The 15,197-nt window shown below is 48.4% G+C and overlaps 1 protein-coding gene across 1 annotated transcript; it reads left to right on the forward strand.

Annotated features, from left to right (window-relative positions):
* The first annotated feature begins 5,256 nt into the window (after positions 1–5,256).
* LOC149366784 (uncharacterized) lies at positions 5,257–14,213 on the forward strand. The gene is made up of 2 exons (XM_089571762.1): positions 5,257–7,623; positions 14,127–14,213. The coding sequence occupies exons 1-2, from the start codon at positions 5,452–5,454 to the stop codon at positions 14,211–14,213; spliced, it is 2,259 nt and encodes a 752-aa protein (XP_089427888.1). The 5' UTR covers positions 5,257–5,451.
* The last annotated feature ends 984 nt before the right edge of the window (positions 14,214–15,197 follow it).

Here is a 15,197-nt window from a genome sequence, read left to right on the forward strand (position 1 = left end):
TAGAGACAGGGGCAGAGTAAGTGCCCGGAGAAATCTTTCCGAAGGTTAGCGTGTGCTCCATTAGGAAAATTGATTTTTATGTGCATAAGGAAAAAGGACAGCAAGTGACCTAAAAGAGACGACATTGCGATATGTTGAAGAGCGGTGTTATACAAGTTTAATGTTGCCCGGAGATATTCAGGATAAGGAATAATTCACGAGGAGCATCCTTAGCGTGCTCTTTTTTTAAGCGGCACTTCAAAGGTTTCTACTTCCCATTTTCGAAGCAGCTGCGTTGGGATTGTGGGTCCACAAAGTTGTGTACTTGCCCTTTGAAGAATTTAATTGCTTCAGGAGAACGACCGCTGCAAGATCAAGGAAGAATGTGTGTATCAGAGTAGAGCTAAGACAATAAATCGAATTCCTGTTTATGTCCAACTGCGCGGGCTGCACTCATCTGACGGGGACACTTAGATCAGGCGCACCCGCTTCTTGCAGGAAGATGAAAGAGAAAACCTTATTGGCTCGTAAGGAAGGTATGATATATGGATGAGCAGAGCCTCTGCCCCTTGGTTATAGTCTCTCGGGAACTGCTGTGCTTGTTAAAAATGTTCGACTAAAAATAGCTGGTCTATTATATTTGTAGCTAAAGTCAGTAACACAAGCTCGAAGGCAAGGAGCTTATTATAATAGTCCTTATTGCGTCAGCCAATTAAGACCATCAGGCCAATTTATTGGAAGTTCATACAACCGGTTACAAAATGAGTTTGCCCTTTGCATCATTATAACGGAGGTGGCTACTGATTCGGCAGGAAAACATCCAGCATAAAGCATTCCCTTCGAACTTAGTTCCCATTTTTGCTATAGTTGCCTACAGTCTTCACTGCAGTGCGCCATTCGCCGTAAACGGAAAACGGAAACTTAAGAAGGAAAAACAGCACAGAGACACAGGACGAGAATTGACTCGACAGCACAGCGCGACGTCTGAAGTGTGGTGTACCAACTTGCCCAAGTCAGAGCGAAAACAAAAGCATTTGGCACTGCTGCTTTATACAAATGAAAAAAATTACCGACGATTACGTTACTTCCTAATGCGAAATTTGAGCGCAGCAAATAAGCTGTTTCACCTTTTCGATAGTGAGTCAACCCCAGCTGCGGAGTTGGTTTCAGGGACAACGCCGCCGATGCCGACACAAACAATATGATACCCTCGCTTCCGCAGAGCTAAGAACCAGGTCTAGCCGTGGGAAGGTGGTCACGTATTCGTCGACGTGCCGGGGCCTACGTGAAATAACCGGAGCGTCGGCAACTGAAGAGCACCCTATCCGCCACACAAGAACAGGGGGGGGACCCTTTCCTCCTCTTTCTGTATGGCGGCGACGGTGTTCTATGCAGTCACGTTATCTTTACTCTCTAGCGGCGTCAGCGGCATCCAGCGGTATCAGTCGGTTGCTGCTAGCGCTGGGGGGATGAAAGGGGTCCGGAGCTGGTTACGAGGCCGACGACAACGCCGACGACGACGCGAAACCCAGGAACGGACGCCAAAGAGCTGCGCTCTAAAAAAGGTAGGGTTCTAATGTACTTGAACCGAGTAGGCATGCGAATGCATGCGTTTCACCCTGTTGGCTGATTGTTTTGCTTTGCTGGGTCGTCGGCATGTCAGGCGCCGGTATTACACAGGTTGATTAAGCTCTGATCGAGGTTTAGCTGATCTGATCTGTTCCCACCGGAGGTGGAAGTTAATGAAGACGCCGAATCGCAATACACAGCGCGAGAGTGTGCTGCATTTTAACGAGAGGCATGATCGGCTGCGGTAATAGCACAGTGCTCTCGAGCACTGCACATCGAAGCTGAACTGCTCGCCGCGCGGCGGGTTCCAAACCGAGCCGCTCTAATATTTATTTTATTTCTGCACTCTCAAGGTCACAGACACCGCAAAGTTCTTGGCTGGATTTAACCCCGTGAAGTGGTGCTTTCGGAATAAAAGCAAAACGCTTCACAGCGGCTCGCCCTGCTCGTTTATTCGCTCTTCGATTAACCGCTTGGAGCCGTGAAAAACACTTCGATCAGTCTCCTGAACCATTTTCGATTTTATGTTTGTTACAAAAAGTGCGCATAGCGGGTTCCTGTCGGTTAGACGCTTCCTGTAAAAAACGTACTACAGGTCTTCGGCAAGCGCCTTTTATTCACCGGGTACCTTCGAGCAACACGGTCGTATGAATGTCCATTTGCTGGATGAAGAACAGATGTTAAAGCGGCAGTGAAGAGGAATCCGAACTCATCTTTTTGCCTCGGGAACTCAATCTACACATTCCGAGCATTCTTAGAAACGTCGATTTATTGCCCTGTGTGGCCGATTTCTCTAATTAAATCGAATTGACGTCCGGCTCCCGCCTTTTTTTTTCAATTCTCCCCGTACGGTGGGCGAAGTCGACCAACGAGTGGAGTGCCTTTCACCCAGTCCCGTGGCGGCTTGCTGCTCTGCCATCGGCGGAGTAATACGTAGTAATCCGTAGTAGCAAATAGACCGCACATATTTTTATTTCTGCGGGCTTATTTCGCGGCTATATTATCAGCGAATGAAACAATTTATTCACGAAAACCTATAAAACAAAATAAAGCGAAAAGAAAGCCTCCACAGAGCTGGCTGAAAGGCACTCCACGCGTTGGTCGACTCCGCCCACCCTTAAGGGGAAAATTCAAAAAATAAAGGCGGGAGCCGGACGTTAATCCGATGTAATTAGGGAAATCGGCCACACTCGGCAATAAGTGGAAGTTTCTAAGAATGCTCGGAACGTGTAGATCGAGTTCCCGCGGCAAAAAGACAAGTTCAGATTCCTCTTCACTGGACCTTTAAATTCGGTTCTCGGCGCAAAACCAAACACGAAACGGTACTTAACGGCACTATTTCGGACGCAGCTTTTTTTTTGCAACTCAATTTCTAGGCAGCAAAGGCCTCAAGCCCTGGGCTCATATGGACATCTCTTCGATGCCCACAGGACGGTCCTAAAAGAACACCACGCTTTCCAAATTAAAACGAGGGAAAGTAGTAATAGGGATGTCGAGAGAAACCCAAAGAAAAGCAAGAGTAAGTAAGGTTTAAACAGATTTTCATGCGCCAATCCTGTACAGAGGATGTATGAGAAAGATTCGCAGCAGCGAATTTTCACCGGCACTGGGGATCTCCGTAGGATAAAAACGCATGTACTGCAGTCACAGCCCCGCCTCCGCTCGCTGTCCTGGCTGCTTTTTGGAAAACAGGATGCAGTACTGCTAACACCCCCCACCCCTTCGCTTGTTCTGAAAAACCTTCCTTGTTTCTCTCTCTTCGCTTTTCATTTAGCGTTGAAACGTCAGTACACCTTTTTTATGCCTTTCAGCGTGCTGTCTGTCTACTGTACACGAATAAAGCTTCGGGTTCATACTGCCTCTTTGTTCAGTATCGTATGCGTGGAAAGCTTGGATGTTTCAAGTGCTTTCTTTTTTCTACAACTTACCTGCGTGTGTGTGTCTCGGAAATATCCTCATCAAAGCGGTGTTTTTATCTCACGGTTGAGCACATAGTGGCCTGTGCTTTTTGTTTTTTTTTATACACTATAATACATTCAAGGCAGATACGTACAAAACCAGCGAAAAAAACGCATTCACAAGGAGGAGAAGTACACAGGACAATTCCAGCGTTGTTCTGTGTACTTCTCCTCCTTCTGAATGCGTCCTTTTTGCTGGTTTTCTACGTACCATGCACCAACTGGCCCAACAAGCTACGCTTCTTCAATACTTCAAGGCAGAATGTCAGTCAACTGATCCTCTTAAATATCAGATCAAGTGCTGAAGTGCTCCTGCGCAGGAGAATGTAGAGGAGGAGAAACAAGAAACAACAACAACAGTCATCTATTGCGTCGCGAGACTAAGCTAGAGGAGACAAGCTGTTTTTGTAGAAAAACTGATTACGCACCCCTCACGAAGGTACAACGACCGGAGCACTGCAAGACGAATTTCGCCTACGTGTTTGCGAAGTCACAGAGGCCTCCGCGAGTTAACAGAGTGTGCAGGGAACCTAAACCTCCTTAGTTAGACGGCACCGCTCAAAGGAAGTTTGGCTTTGTTGCTTAGGAAGCCGCTTTGGAAGATACTTTGCACTGACTGTCGGAAGATTGCAACATTGATGCAGTGTAGCATGAGTTTTTGACTAGGCAAGGGCGGTCGCCTTGCTAGAAACTTCGTTTAAGTTTCCCAAAGTTTCAAAGGTTTCACAACCCTGACTGCGTACATACACAGCTTGTGGGACGACAACCATGTTTATAGTCCGCAGGTACGCAGCTACTCTGAAGCTTGAAGAAGCCTTCAGACAGGCACCCTTCGTTGAAGCATTGCGGCTTAGGTTGATTACTGTTGGGCTCGACGCGCCGTCTGCTGCGACGACAGTGGCGCCAGCGGGACTGGGCTACGTGAATAACGGCCGGTTTCAGCACGCTGAGTGTGTGTGTGTATTTGTGTACGCGTTTGCTTCCGGTGTCCCGTTCTGGGAATTGTTTTGGTCGCGCACACGTGCGCCCGCCGGTGGCTCCTTACCCTCTCCTTCGAGGTCGAGAAGCGGCCGTCGCCCCCTCCTTCACGGCCGGCTCCTTCACTGCTGGCTAACCTTTGCGGCAGCCTTTGTCGGCGGCTGCGGCGGGGGGAAAGTGTGGCGGCGCAACCAGGGGACGGAGGCCCCTAAATCGGCTGTCGGCGGAAACGCGTCTGTTTGGATTCTCAAGTTCGCTCAAAACCGACAGCGGACCGACAACGAAAGGGAGTCCATCACGGTGCGAACGGCTCCGACTTGACAGCGAGAATGTGTATATCACCTTAGTTGCCGCCAAAGGACTCCTAATTCCACGGAACGATGGGTGAACAAAATACACAAATCGACCATCTGTGCGTGGGAGGACCGGCGAGAGTGTAAATGTCCCGCCTTTTTGTCACGGTGGCGAGAGGGTGATGTTCCGCCCTTTTGTGGGCGGGTTTCGTCAAGAAATGTGATTGGCGATGTTCGAACAACCAAGTTTCCCCCAGATAGGTACCTGGGGAATTGAAAATGTATAAAACGTGGCTTCAGTGTGCTTCTAAAGGAGAGACTCCTGATAACCTGCTTTGTAAATAAAATCGTCTATCTTGTCTGGCAGTAACCGGCTGGATCTTATTCCGCACGTTGCTGGAGAAAAGAACTTCGGAGACCATCCCGAGGTACGAACCACATTGCACTAAACATATCTGGCGCAGTCGACAGGATCTCCAGCGAGGGGCGAATGAGAGCAGCAGCGGTGGACAGCGGACGAGACTGGTGGCGTGGACGGCGGACCCGAGAACGTCACTGAGGAGCCAGCGGCCTGCCAAAGCGAGTCCCTCCAGACCTGTGGAAGAAGAGAGCACCGCGGAGCGACTCTTCAGAAGTCAGGCGAGTGCCTCTTGGTTTCCTGTCGGGCGCAGTTGATGACAATGCCATATAACTTGCGAGACAGGGAGGTTAACACCACAGGTGCGGAGTCGGACGGGGTTGAAAGCTTGCAGGAGTTGGCGGTGACCAGTGACGCGGTGGGGGATCTGAGTAGCGCCATGGCGGAAACAGCGTCGGAGCAGCAGATGAAAATGCTGGAGCTTCGATTTAAAATTGCTGAAGCAGAAAAAGAAAAGCAACGCTTAATTCTGGAGAGCCAGAAGTTGCGAGCCCAAGAGCGGGCTGAGTCCCACGAAGAAGGTAACAGCGGAGCGCTAGCTGTGGATAGGTCAGAGGAGGATAGGCGCCTAAAATATGCATCCTTATTGAAAGGAGTACTAGCACCGATGCCGAGTCGGGAATTCCTAGTGCCCGGGTGGTTTGAGGATGTGGAGGCGACTCTTGATTCATATGACGTCCCGTCTGAGTGGCGGGCCGGGCTTGTCTTGCCACAGTTGAGTGAAAGAGCACGCGGATTGCTTTCTACGTTGACAGCCGAAGAAAGAAAGGACTATAGAAAAATGAAGCAAAGTATTCTAGATGGATTGAGGTTGTCAGCAGCAGAATATAGAAGGATGGTTGAGGGATCGGCAAAAGCAGCAGATGAGACATGGGGCCAATTCGCAATCCGGCTGGGAAACTATTTTGAATACTATACAAAAACCTCGAAGGCTACCACTTTTGCAGAATTAAAGCAGTTAATGGTCACAGACAGGTTGAAGGACTGCTTAGCAGCTGAGGCACGGGCTCATATTGTTGTCAATGAGAATCAGAGGTTCCTTTCTCCAGGCGAAGTGGCCAAGCTGGCAGAGAGTTTCGATGAAAGCGTGAGATGCAAACCAGGGTCAGCAGCTCATTTGGGAGGCTATCGAAAGAGGCCGAGTGGGGACCAGAAGGAGCGGGCAGGTGCAACACCTCATCAATGGGAGAATTCTACTTTAAGAGGAATGAAAGGACGGTGCTTTGAATGCAAGTCACCAAATCACTTCGCTAGAGATTGCCCTCTCAAAAGGACAGGGGATAAGGCAGGCAGACGAGGCCAAGAAAAACCAGGAGACCGCGCCGTGGTGGCTAAAGTGAATGCTCCTTTGGAAGAAATAGCTCCCGCGAATGAGGTTGGCATGCAGGAAACAGAGAGGGTAGGTAGGAATTGCCTCGAAACAGTAACATTGAAAAGTTCGGAACAAAGCATTAATGCGGTGATTGATTCCGGGACTGAAATGACTGTTATCAGGCGAGCTCTAGTGCCGAAGTATGAGGCAGCTGGTTCCAGAATAAAGCTGAGGGGAGCTTTCGGCGATGAAGTGAGAGCTGAGCTTGCATATGTGCCTCTCAGAGCAACAGAAGGTGCACCGTTTGTCTCGTTCGACAGGGCACAACCAGCTTTGCTATGTGCGCTGACAGACAAACTGTTGGCCGGAATAGACGCGCTCATAACTCCCGCAGACTACAGACAACTCCTTGAAGAAAGGGCAGTTGTAAACGAAGTTGTTTCAGAGGCAGAGACCGAAGGCGGTGAAAAGGAGACGACAGAGCATAAAAATCAGCAGACGGGTGCGTCCTTGGCGGTTACGGGAACAGACGAAGAAGCCGAGAAAAGGCAGAGCGCTCGGCAAGTTTTCCGTGAGGCTCAGGAAAATGACTCGTCGCTGCAGGAGGCTTGGAAGCAGGCTAGAGCTGGCACACATGGAATGATAATCCAGGATGAGTTACTCTATCACCAGGAGCACGTAGTGGGACGGATGTGCACACAGTTGGTGCTGCCATCGCATAAACGACAGGAAGCACTAGTGAGGGCACACGATTCGCCTTGGGCAGGACATTTGGGAGAGCGAAAGACTTTGCAGCGCATAAAAATGTCATTTTATTGGCCGACCATGGGCCGGGAGGTCAAGGAGCATTGTCAGTCCTGCCACCAGTGCCAAATCAGGGCCCCTATGAAAACACAGGACCGCGTACCCATAACGGCATTGGCCAGGCCTAGTGCACCATTCCAGGTGGTATACATGGATTGTATCGGTCCACTGGATCCACCATCAGCAAGGGGACATCGCTACGCACTATGTGTAGTTGATTTGCATACTAGATGGCCTGAGGTTGTTTGTTTGAGGTCCTTAACAGCTAAGGCTACCTGTGACGCGCTCACCCAGATATTTTCTAGAATGGGAGTGCCAGAGACCATATGCTCAGATCAGGGCACAAATTTTACATCAAATTTAACGCAAATTATGCTGCAGAAAATGGGAGCGACTCCCAGATTTTCCACTCCCGATCATCCACAAAGTAATGGACTGGTAGAGCGGTGGAACGGCACTTTTAAAAGGATGCTGTTTCACATTGTAAGCGAGCATGGACGTGAGTGGGATCGAATGGTGCCATTCCTGCTTTGGGCTTATAGAGAGGTGCCACATGCCATCACGGGTAAATCACCGTTCGAGCTTATGTATGGTAGGATGCCTGTCGGACCTCTGGCTATACTGCAAAAGACGTGGTCAGGAGACTGGGTTGTTCCCGACTCATTGGCAGTGCCAGCAGCAGACTATCTCGAGAAATTGAGAAATGATCTCGAGGAAGCCAGTAGGGAAGCGGCAAAAAGTAGCGAGCTCACGCAGCAAGCTTATGTGGGGAGGTACAACTTGAGGACCACCGACAAACAATTTTCTCCAGGTGACCAGGTTCTTTGGCTGGAGAAAGAAGGCGATGGGAAGTTAATGGCACACTGGAAAGGTCCAGTAACAGTTGTGGCAAAGGTGCGGCCATATAGTTATACGATTGAGCTAAGTGATGGCACGCGCCGATCGGTGCATGCAAATAAGCTTAGGCCATACAACGCGAGGGTCAACACTGTAGGCATAGTATTTGAAGGCGACACGGAGTTTGGAGAACTTCCCGCGTGGTCAGATACAACGACAGCAGTTGAGCAGCTGGAACGGGTAACTCTCAGCCATTTAGATATGCTGCAGCAAAGGCAGGTAAAGGAACTAATCGGGAAGCACTGTGAGGTGTTCAGTGATAAACCTGGCCGCTGCAACTGGGGAGTGCACAAAATCAAGCTAAAAGATGGGGCGCAGCTGAAGCGTGCGTACCCTTACAAGGTGCCCATGGCCCTAAGAAAGGAAGTTGACCGACAGGTGGCAGAGCTAAGGTCGTGGGGTTTGATATATCCGATAGAAAGCTCCCATGCACATCCCGTGGTGTGTGTTGCTAAGAAAGATGGCAGTGTCAGGTTATGCTGTGACTATCGCAAGCTGAATGAAGCAACGGAGCCTGATGCGTTTCCTATGAACCTGCCAGGTGACCTAATTTACGAGGTAGCGCAGGCAAAGTACATAACCCTGCTCGATATGCTAAGAGGATATTGGCAGATTCCGTTGGACGAAAAAGCCCAGGAGTACACAGCATTTGTCACCTCGTCTGGACAGTACGCTTGGAAGGTTATGCCGTTTGGACTGAGAAATTCGGCAAGCACCTACCAAAGAATAATCAATCAGATCCTTGTACCACATCGTGAATATGCGTGCGCATATATAGATGACATGTGCGTCTTCTCGCAGACATGGGAAGAGCACCTCGAACACCTCGGAAGGGTACTGGCTTCGCTAGCGGCCGCAGGGCTCACAGTTAATGTCGCTAAGTGCCATTTCGCGCAGAAGGAAGTGCGGTTTCTGGGTCATATCGTGGGGTCAGGAAAACACGGCGCAGATCCAGAAAAGCTTAGAGCCATTCAAGAAATTCCTGTACCACAAACAAAAAGACAGCTGCGTAGCTTTTTGGGGCTAGCAAATTATTACCGGGATTACGTTCCGGAGTATTCAAAGGTGGTGCTACCACTGACGAACCTGACCGGAAAGCGCGTGCCTCAGAAGATACCGTGGAAGGAGGATGCCGAGGGTGCTTTTATAAAGGTAAAGGAGTGTTTCACAAAGGCCGCAGCGTTGAGCGCACCCGATCTGAACAAAGAGTTCATTCTGGCCACTGATGCTTCAGATTATGCCGTCGGAGCATGTCTAGCACAGTTGGATGACGAAGGAAAAGAGCAACCCATTTCATTCCTGAGCAAGAAATTAAGCCCGGCCCAGTCACGATGGGCTACAATCGAGAATGAAGCCTACGCCATCATTTGGGCGCTGGGAAAGTTTGACACGCGGCTGTTCGGTGCACGAATCAGGGTAATTACCGACCACAATCCCTTGAAATTTCTTACTCTGACCACGCCACTAAGCGCGAAGCTGACAAGGTGGGCGCTGGCTCTCCAGAAGTACAACATTGTAGTGGAGTACAAAAAGGGGTCTCTAAACGCAAATGCCGACGCTATGTCGCGTATGGTCGCCAATGACGAAAGCGAGTAAGATACCGTCGTCCGTTTTCGCGGCCTCGGTTTGCGAGAGGTATGGCATTGTTGGGTGCTGCGTTGGCGGGGGACCGAGGGGTACTTGTTGACAGATGAAGTGGGAGCAATGCGTCGAGCTCCTGTGATTGTTGTGTGCAGCAAGTTCGAAGACTGTGCCGCACAGTTTTGTGGGGAGGTGTTGGGCTCGACGCGCCGTCTGCAGCGACGACAGTGGCGCCAGCGGGACTGGGCTACGTGAATAACGGCCGGTTTCAGCACGCTGAGTGTGTGTGTGTATTTGTGTACGCGTTTGCTTCCGGTGTCCCGTTCTGGGAATTGTTTTGGTCGCGCACACGTGCGCCCGCCGGTGGCTCCTTACCCTCTCCTTCGAGGTCGAGAAACGGCCGTCGCCCCCTCCTTCACGGCCGAGAGAAGAAGGGCCGTCGCCCCCTCCTTCACGGCCGGCTCCTTCACTGCTGGCTAACCTTTGCGGCAGCCTTTGTCGGCGGCTGCGGCGGGGGGAAAGTGTGGCGGCGCAACCAGGGGACGGAGGCCCCTAAATCGGCTGTCGGCGGAAACGCGTCTGTTTGGATTCTCAAGTTCGCTCAAAACCGACAGCGGACCGACAACGAAAGGGAGTCCATCACGGTGCGAACGGCTCCGACTTGACAGCGAGAATGTGTATATCACCTTAGTTGCCGCCAAAGGACTCCTAATTCCACGGAACGATGGGTGAACAAAATACACAAATCGACCATCTGTGCGTGGGAGGACCGGCGAGAGTGTAAATGTCCCGCCTTTTTGTCACGGTGGCGAGAGGGTGATGTTCCGCCCTTTTGTGGGCGGGTTTCGTCAAGAAATGTGATTGGCGATGTTCGAACAACCAAGTTTCCCCCAGATAGGTACCTGGGGAATTGAAAATGTATAAAACGTGGCTTCAGTGTGCTTCTAAAGGAGAGACTCCTGATAACCTGCTTTGTAAATAAAATCGTCTATCTTGTCTGGCAGTAACCGGCTGCATCTTATTCCGCACGTTGCTGGAGAAAAGAACTTCGGAGACCATCCCGAGGTACGAACCACATTGCACTAAACATATCTATTACTTAGCTTATTGTGCACCTTTCCTGTCGAACTCAGCAAGTTGCATCTTTCAAAACCTTGAGTAGGGAAGGAAATGCTATATATCTTAGTTCAGCCGCGTCTTCTGTCGGGCTTGTTTATGCATGTCGGTAATTTTGAAAAAATGCGTGTAAAGGCGAGGGGCGCGCATCGAGTAAAGTCTTTTCAACACCAGTCATAAATCTTGAAGGTAAAATTTTAACTTTCATCCTATATGTGTAACCACTTTTAAATACTCTTACCAAGAAACAAAAGAATAGCTCTAGGAATGAAAAAGGCGGGGTAAGTATCTCCAGTCTAGGTTGACACCTCATCCACGCTGCTGGGGAAGAGATGAAAAAAGCAGGTGAAAGAAGGAAGTGGGAAGGAGCCGCCATTATAGAGGGCTCCGGAATAATATTGATTACTTGGAGATCCTTTACATGTAATGACATCGAAGAGCGCAAGGGCGCCTTTTGCTTTACATCGCCACCGAAGCATGGCCTCCGTGGCCAGTATTGAACTCGTATCCTCCGGCATGCCCAATGGTGATCGAAACTCCCTTGCACGCCCCATGGACATCCAAAACGTCCACAGGTCATCCATGGGAGTGTTCTTGCTCATTAGGTAGTAGCCGAATGCTCTAACTACTCAGGCTCCGCAACAGCTGTTGAAATAGTTCATACTTGCCACTTCGGAGGACATTTGCGTGAGCTGTTGCCCCTGTCCGTTATCATAAACTACTCTCGCTAAGTAACGCCAAGGGCTACGTAATGTAACAGCAGAAATATTGATAAGCACTACCTACAGCTGGGTTCGGTACGATCCCCAAGGCTGAGCAATACAAAAAAAACAAAAAAAATTCTTTGAACAATGCTCACAGAATGCGATATTTGGAATTATTTCGACTCAAAGGCATGTGGATTCGACTAAAACAGAAAATTATGTTTCTCATGTGACTTGCAGAAATGCATTCACATTATTTCTTTGACAAACGATGCACTACACGGCATATAGCCTACCCTAGGAGTTTCAGTTTGTGGTGTTCAACCGATGCGTTTACTTGCAACGCCAGTCACATCACTAAGATGACCTTGAGGTTCTCGAGAGGAAATTCCGACTTTTCCGGTGATTTGAATGAACGCAAGGGCTGCATTTATGGGGCGATCAGTGGCAGATAAAGGGCGGGTGAAGGGCGACAGTTCACTGAAAAGGCTCCAGGTTCACACGCTGGCCAGGAATGGCTGATAAATATCGCAGTAAACACGGTGAATCATGGGCGAACAATTCAATCCGCATTTCGAAATTGTAGACTCATCGCTTAACACAGAAACATCGCTTTTGTGAGAACCGAACTAATGCAGCTGCTTGTCCATGATATCGCTACCGTAATTAGCCAGATGGAGAGGATATAGAAGCAGCGCTAAACAACAGGGACAAAAGGAGAGAAGAAAATGCAAGCACTAGTGTTTCATACCTTTCGTCCATGTTATCTAGCGCTACTTCTATCTCCTCGCTATATAAACACGAACCAGCCCACCTTTCTGCTTTAAATACCTGATGGTTGCGGAGTGGGCGGAAGAACCATCTAATCAGAATTGAAAAAGTTTAAAATCTAACAGAGAACTTTTGGCCAAGACCCATTTTTAACTCGAATTAGGTTATATAATGCGACACTGGAGAGAAATTGCTAATCACTAATATCGATTTTTTTTTCGTGTTGTAATAAGAAATGGCCTGTTTTTTTCTGAAAATGAAAACTTTCGGAAGTGAAAATAGGAAGAAAAATGGAATCGTTACGGCCGCTGGACTTTCTAATATGCCCACTGCGGTGGAGTCATGTAACTTTTCGCGCGGATATCGTAAGCTAGACAACAAAGCTATCCACTTCGCCATCGCCATCATCGTTCCGGGATTCATCGTCTACGTCAGGAATTAGAATCGCGTGGCAGGAAAACAATGTCAGATCTTTAGCACTGAATTTCTTTGCTATAAATAAGCTTTTTTTTTGCCAATAGTGCCTCCATAGACATAAAATAGCGAAAAAATAAAATTTTAAACAGCAACGAGTTGATGGAGTTTTCCAGAGAACCCTTTAATGGGCCGAGAAATGACAGCCATAGCCAAAATTTGCCTGTCTCTAAAGTACAACTTCCGAGCCCGCGTGCATCTTACGGCAATGAATGCCTCATTTAAGAAAGAGACCTCACACCTGCTAGCATGTTTCGTAAGGATCACGAGGACTTTCTGTACATTTTCTCTCGCCAACAGCCAAAAATCGTAATATTTAAGCTACATTATAACCCCGCTACTTCAGATCTGATACTGCCACAAATCATTTCCGTGGTTGTTCTTTAAGCCTTTTTTTATTGCCAGCGGTGCGCAGCGCAATCATCTTCTCATTTCACCTCAGCGTACAAGAACCAAACATAGACGGCCGGAGAAACACCCCATCAGCTCTGCTGTGGTGTCTTCATATTCATTCATCCCAGTTCCTCGTGTGCAAGGTGGTGAACTTATGCCTATGGGGCCAGCTATCCCAGAAACTAGTTTTTAGGTTATCGCTTTCTTTAGGACTTCGAGACAGGACCGGAGCTCTAGGAAACCGTAGTATACACGCTTTTTGTCTGCCACTTTGTTAGAAGTTTCAGAGTTGGTTAAGGCGTCTTAACTATCTCTGATGTTTGCTGTGAACTTTAAACTGAGTGAGCTCGGGAACGTTGAGCGAGACTGACCATCGATACCATCAAATGCATTTGCTGCTGTCGCCACCGACGCCATGTTAATTCATTATGCGCAAAAGTTCTCCAAATAAAGACCTTCTTGCGCGAAGCACAAACCGGCGGCTCTTCTTTTGTGCACGACTTAACGACAACATCTGAGACTGTCGGCACAACACCCGTGACATTAAGAAGCAAGATTAGCGTATAAATGATTTGCTATCGAGAGCGACCACCTGGCCGTCCTGTCCGTCTAGATGATGGCATAAAATTTGTGAGCTGTTAATTCGCGGGAAAAAAAGAACGTGTATATGTTTCTTCATTTGTATTAATTAAAGTGCCAGTAGTAAGTGAAGTGCATCAACACTCTGATTTATTTCTCTCTAGTTCCCTCTTCAGGTAATCTTAGAGGTTTCAGCAAACTTGCAGCCATCATCTCCCTGTTGCGAGTGCGAATCCCTCTCCCCCCCCCCGCTCCCTCACCTCTTCTCCTCTCATTCCCTTATTACTCTTGCAATCACAGATTTATGTCCGTTCAGAAATTCGCGTGATGCATGCGGACCACAAGTCACCCCTGCTACCTGCCATGAAAGTGCCGCCGAGTGGCTAAACAAAACGAATGCCAATCCTGTACGGCCTCGAACTCTGGATCTTTATATCTCCCGGCGCCAAGTTACCGGTAATCATGACCCTCGGCCATTGTTCCATGAATCCAGTTGGTGCGCGCTAGGAAGTGTAGACATACCCCACTCGTTTGTCAAAGGAAGCCTTCTCGATGTGCATGAAACCTCGAGACGCTTCATTTCTCACGTGTTGGCTGGATGGTTACTGTCCCTGCCTTAAGAAAGGCTCCGGCAACCTCTACTCTCCCACCCTCCCCAAGTGCGAGAAAATTGCAAATTTTGATACCTAAAATGCTACAATACATAGTCTCTATGCCGAATGATAGTGCTGTTTTACGTAATTTAAGGGCTAGTCGTATGTGCATTTGTACTGAGATTTCAGCAGTATTTTCCTCCTCCTCTCAAACAGCGGCCAGGTTAATTAACAAAAGCCTCTCCAAGCTCAAGGGGACGGACCGACCATGTTGCACTGGCCCCCAAAAGTCCAAAGTGCAAAGAACAATGTTGCCGTGGCGAATAGTGGACGTGATTAGCAGTACACGGACTCAAGGAAAAGGTGCATATTTGTGAGGGCACATGTGAAAATCGGACGTTTTTCAGTTCTTTTTCGTGTCCTATCATTTGGGCTCATAAAAGAAAGAACCACGAAACAGCTTAAAAGCAACAGAATACTGAATTTAATTTTACTGAAAATTTCCGAACCTTTCTTGAGCATTGCGGTGCTCTGAAATTAGAAATAACAAGGTTGGTTACTACTCCATGCATTTATCATTGTTTACTACTAAAAAAAATTGTAAACACAAAACGTACCTTCCAAAAATAGTAATAAAGAAGACAGGTTACGCTCTCTTTACTTGCTAACTGGTTAATTTCTATTTATTTATTTCTGCCCTGCCTTATTATTGTATTTTATTATTAGGCACTGTTTAGGTTACTTAAAGCATCCCATATACTTCTGTGTAGGCGCTCAC

This window comes from Amblyomma mixtum, chromosome 1 (genome assembly GCF_055824585.1).
Source record: "Amblyomma mixtum isolate Tamu chromosome 1, ASM5582458v1, whole genome shotgun sequence".
In the NCBI taxonomy this organism is placed as follows: Eukaryota; Metazoa; Arthropoda; class Arachnida; order Ixodida; family Ixodidae; genus Amblyomma; species Amblyomma mixtum.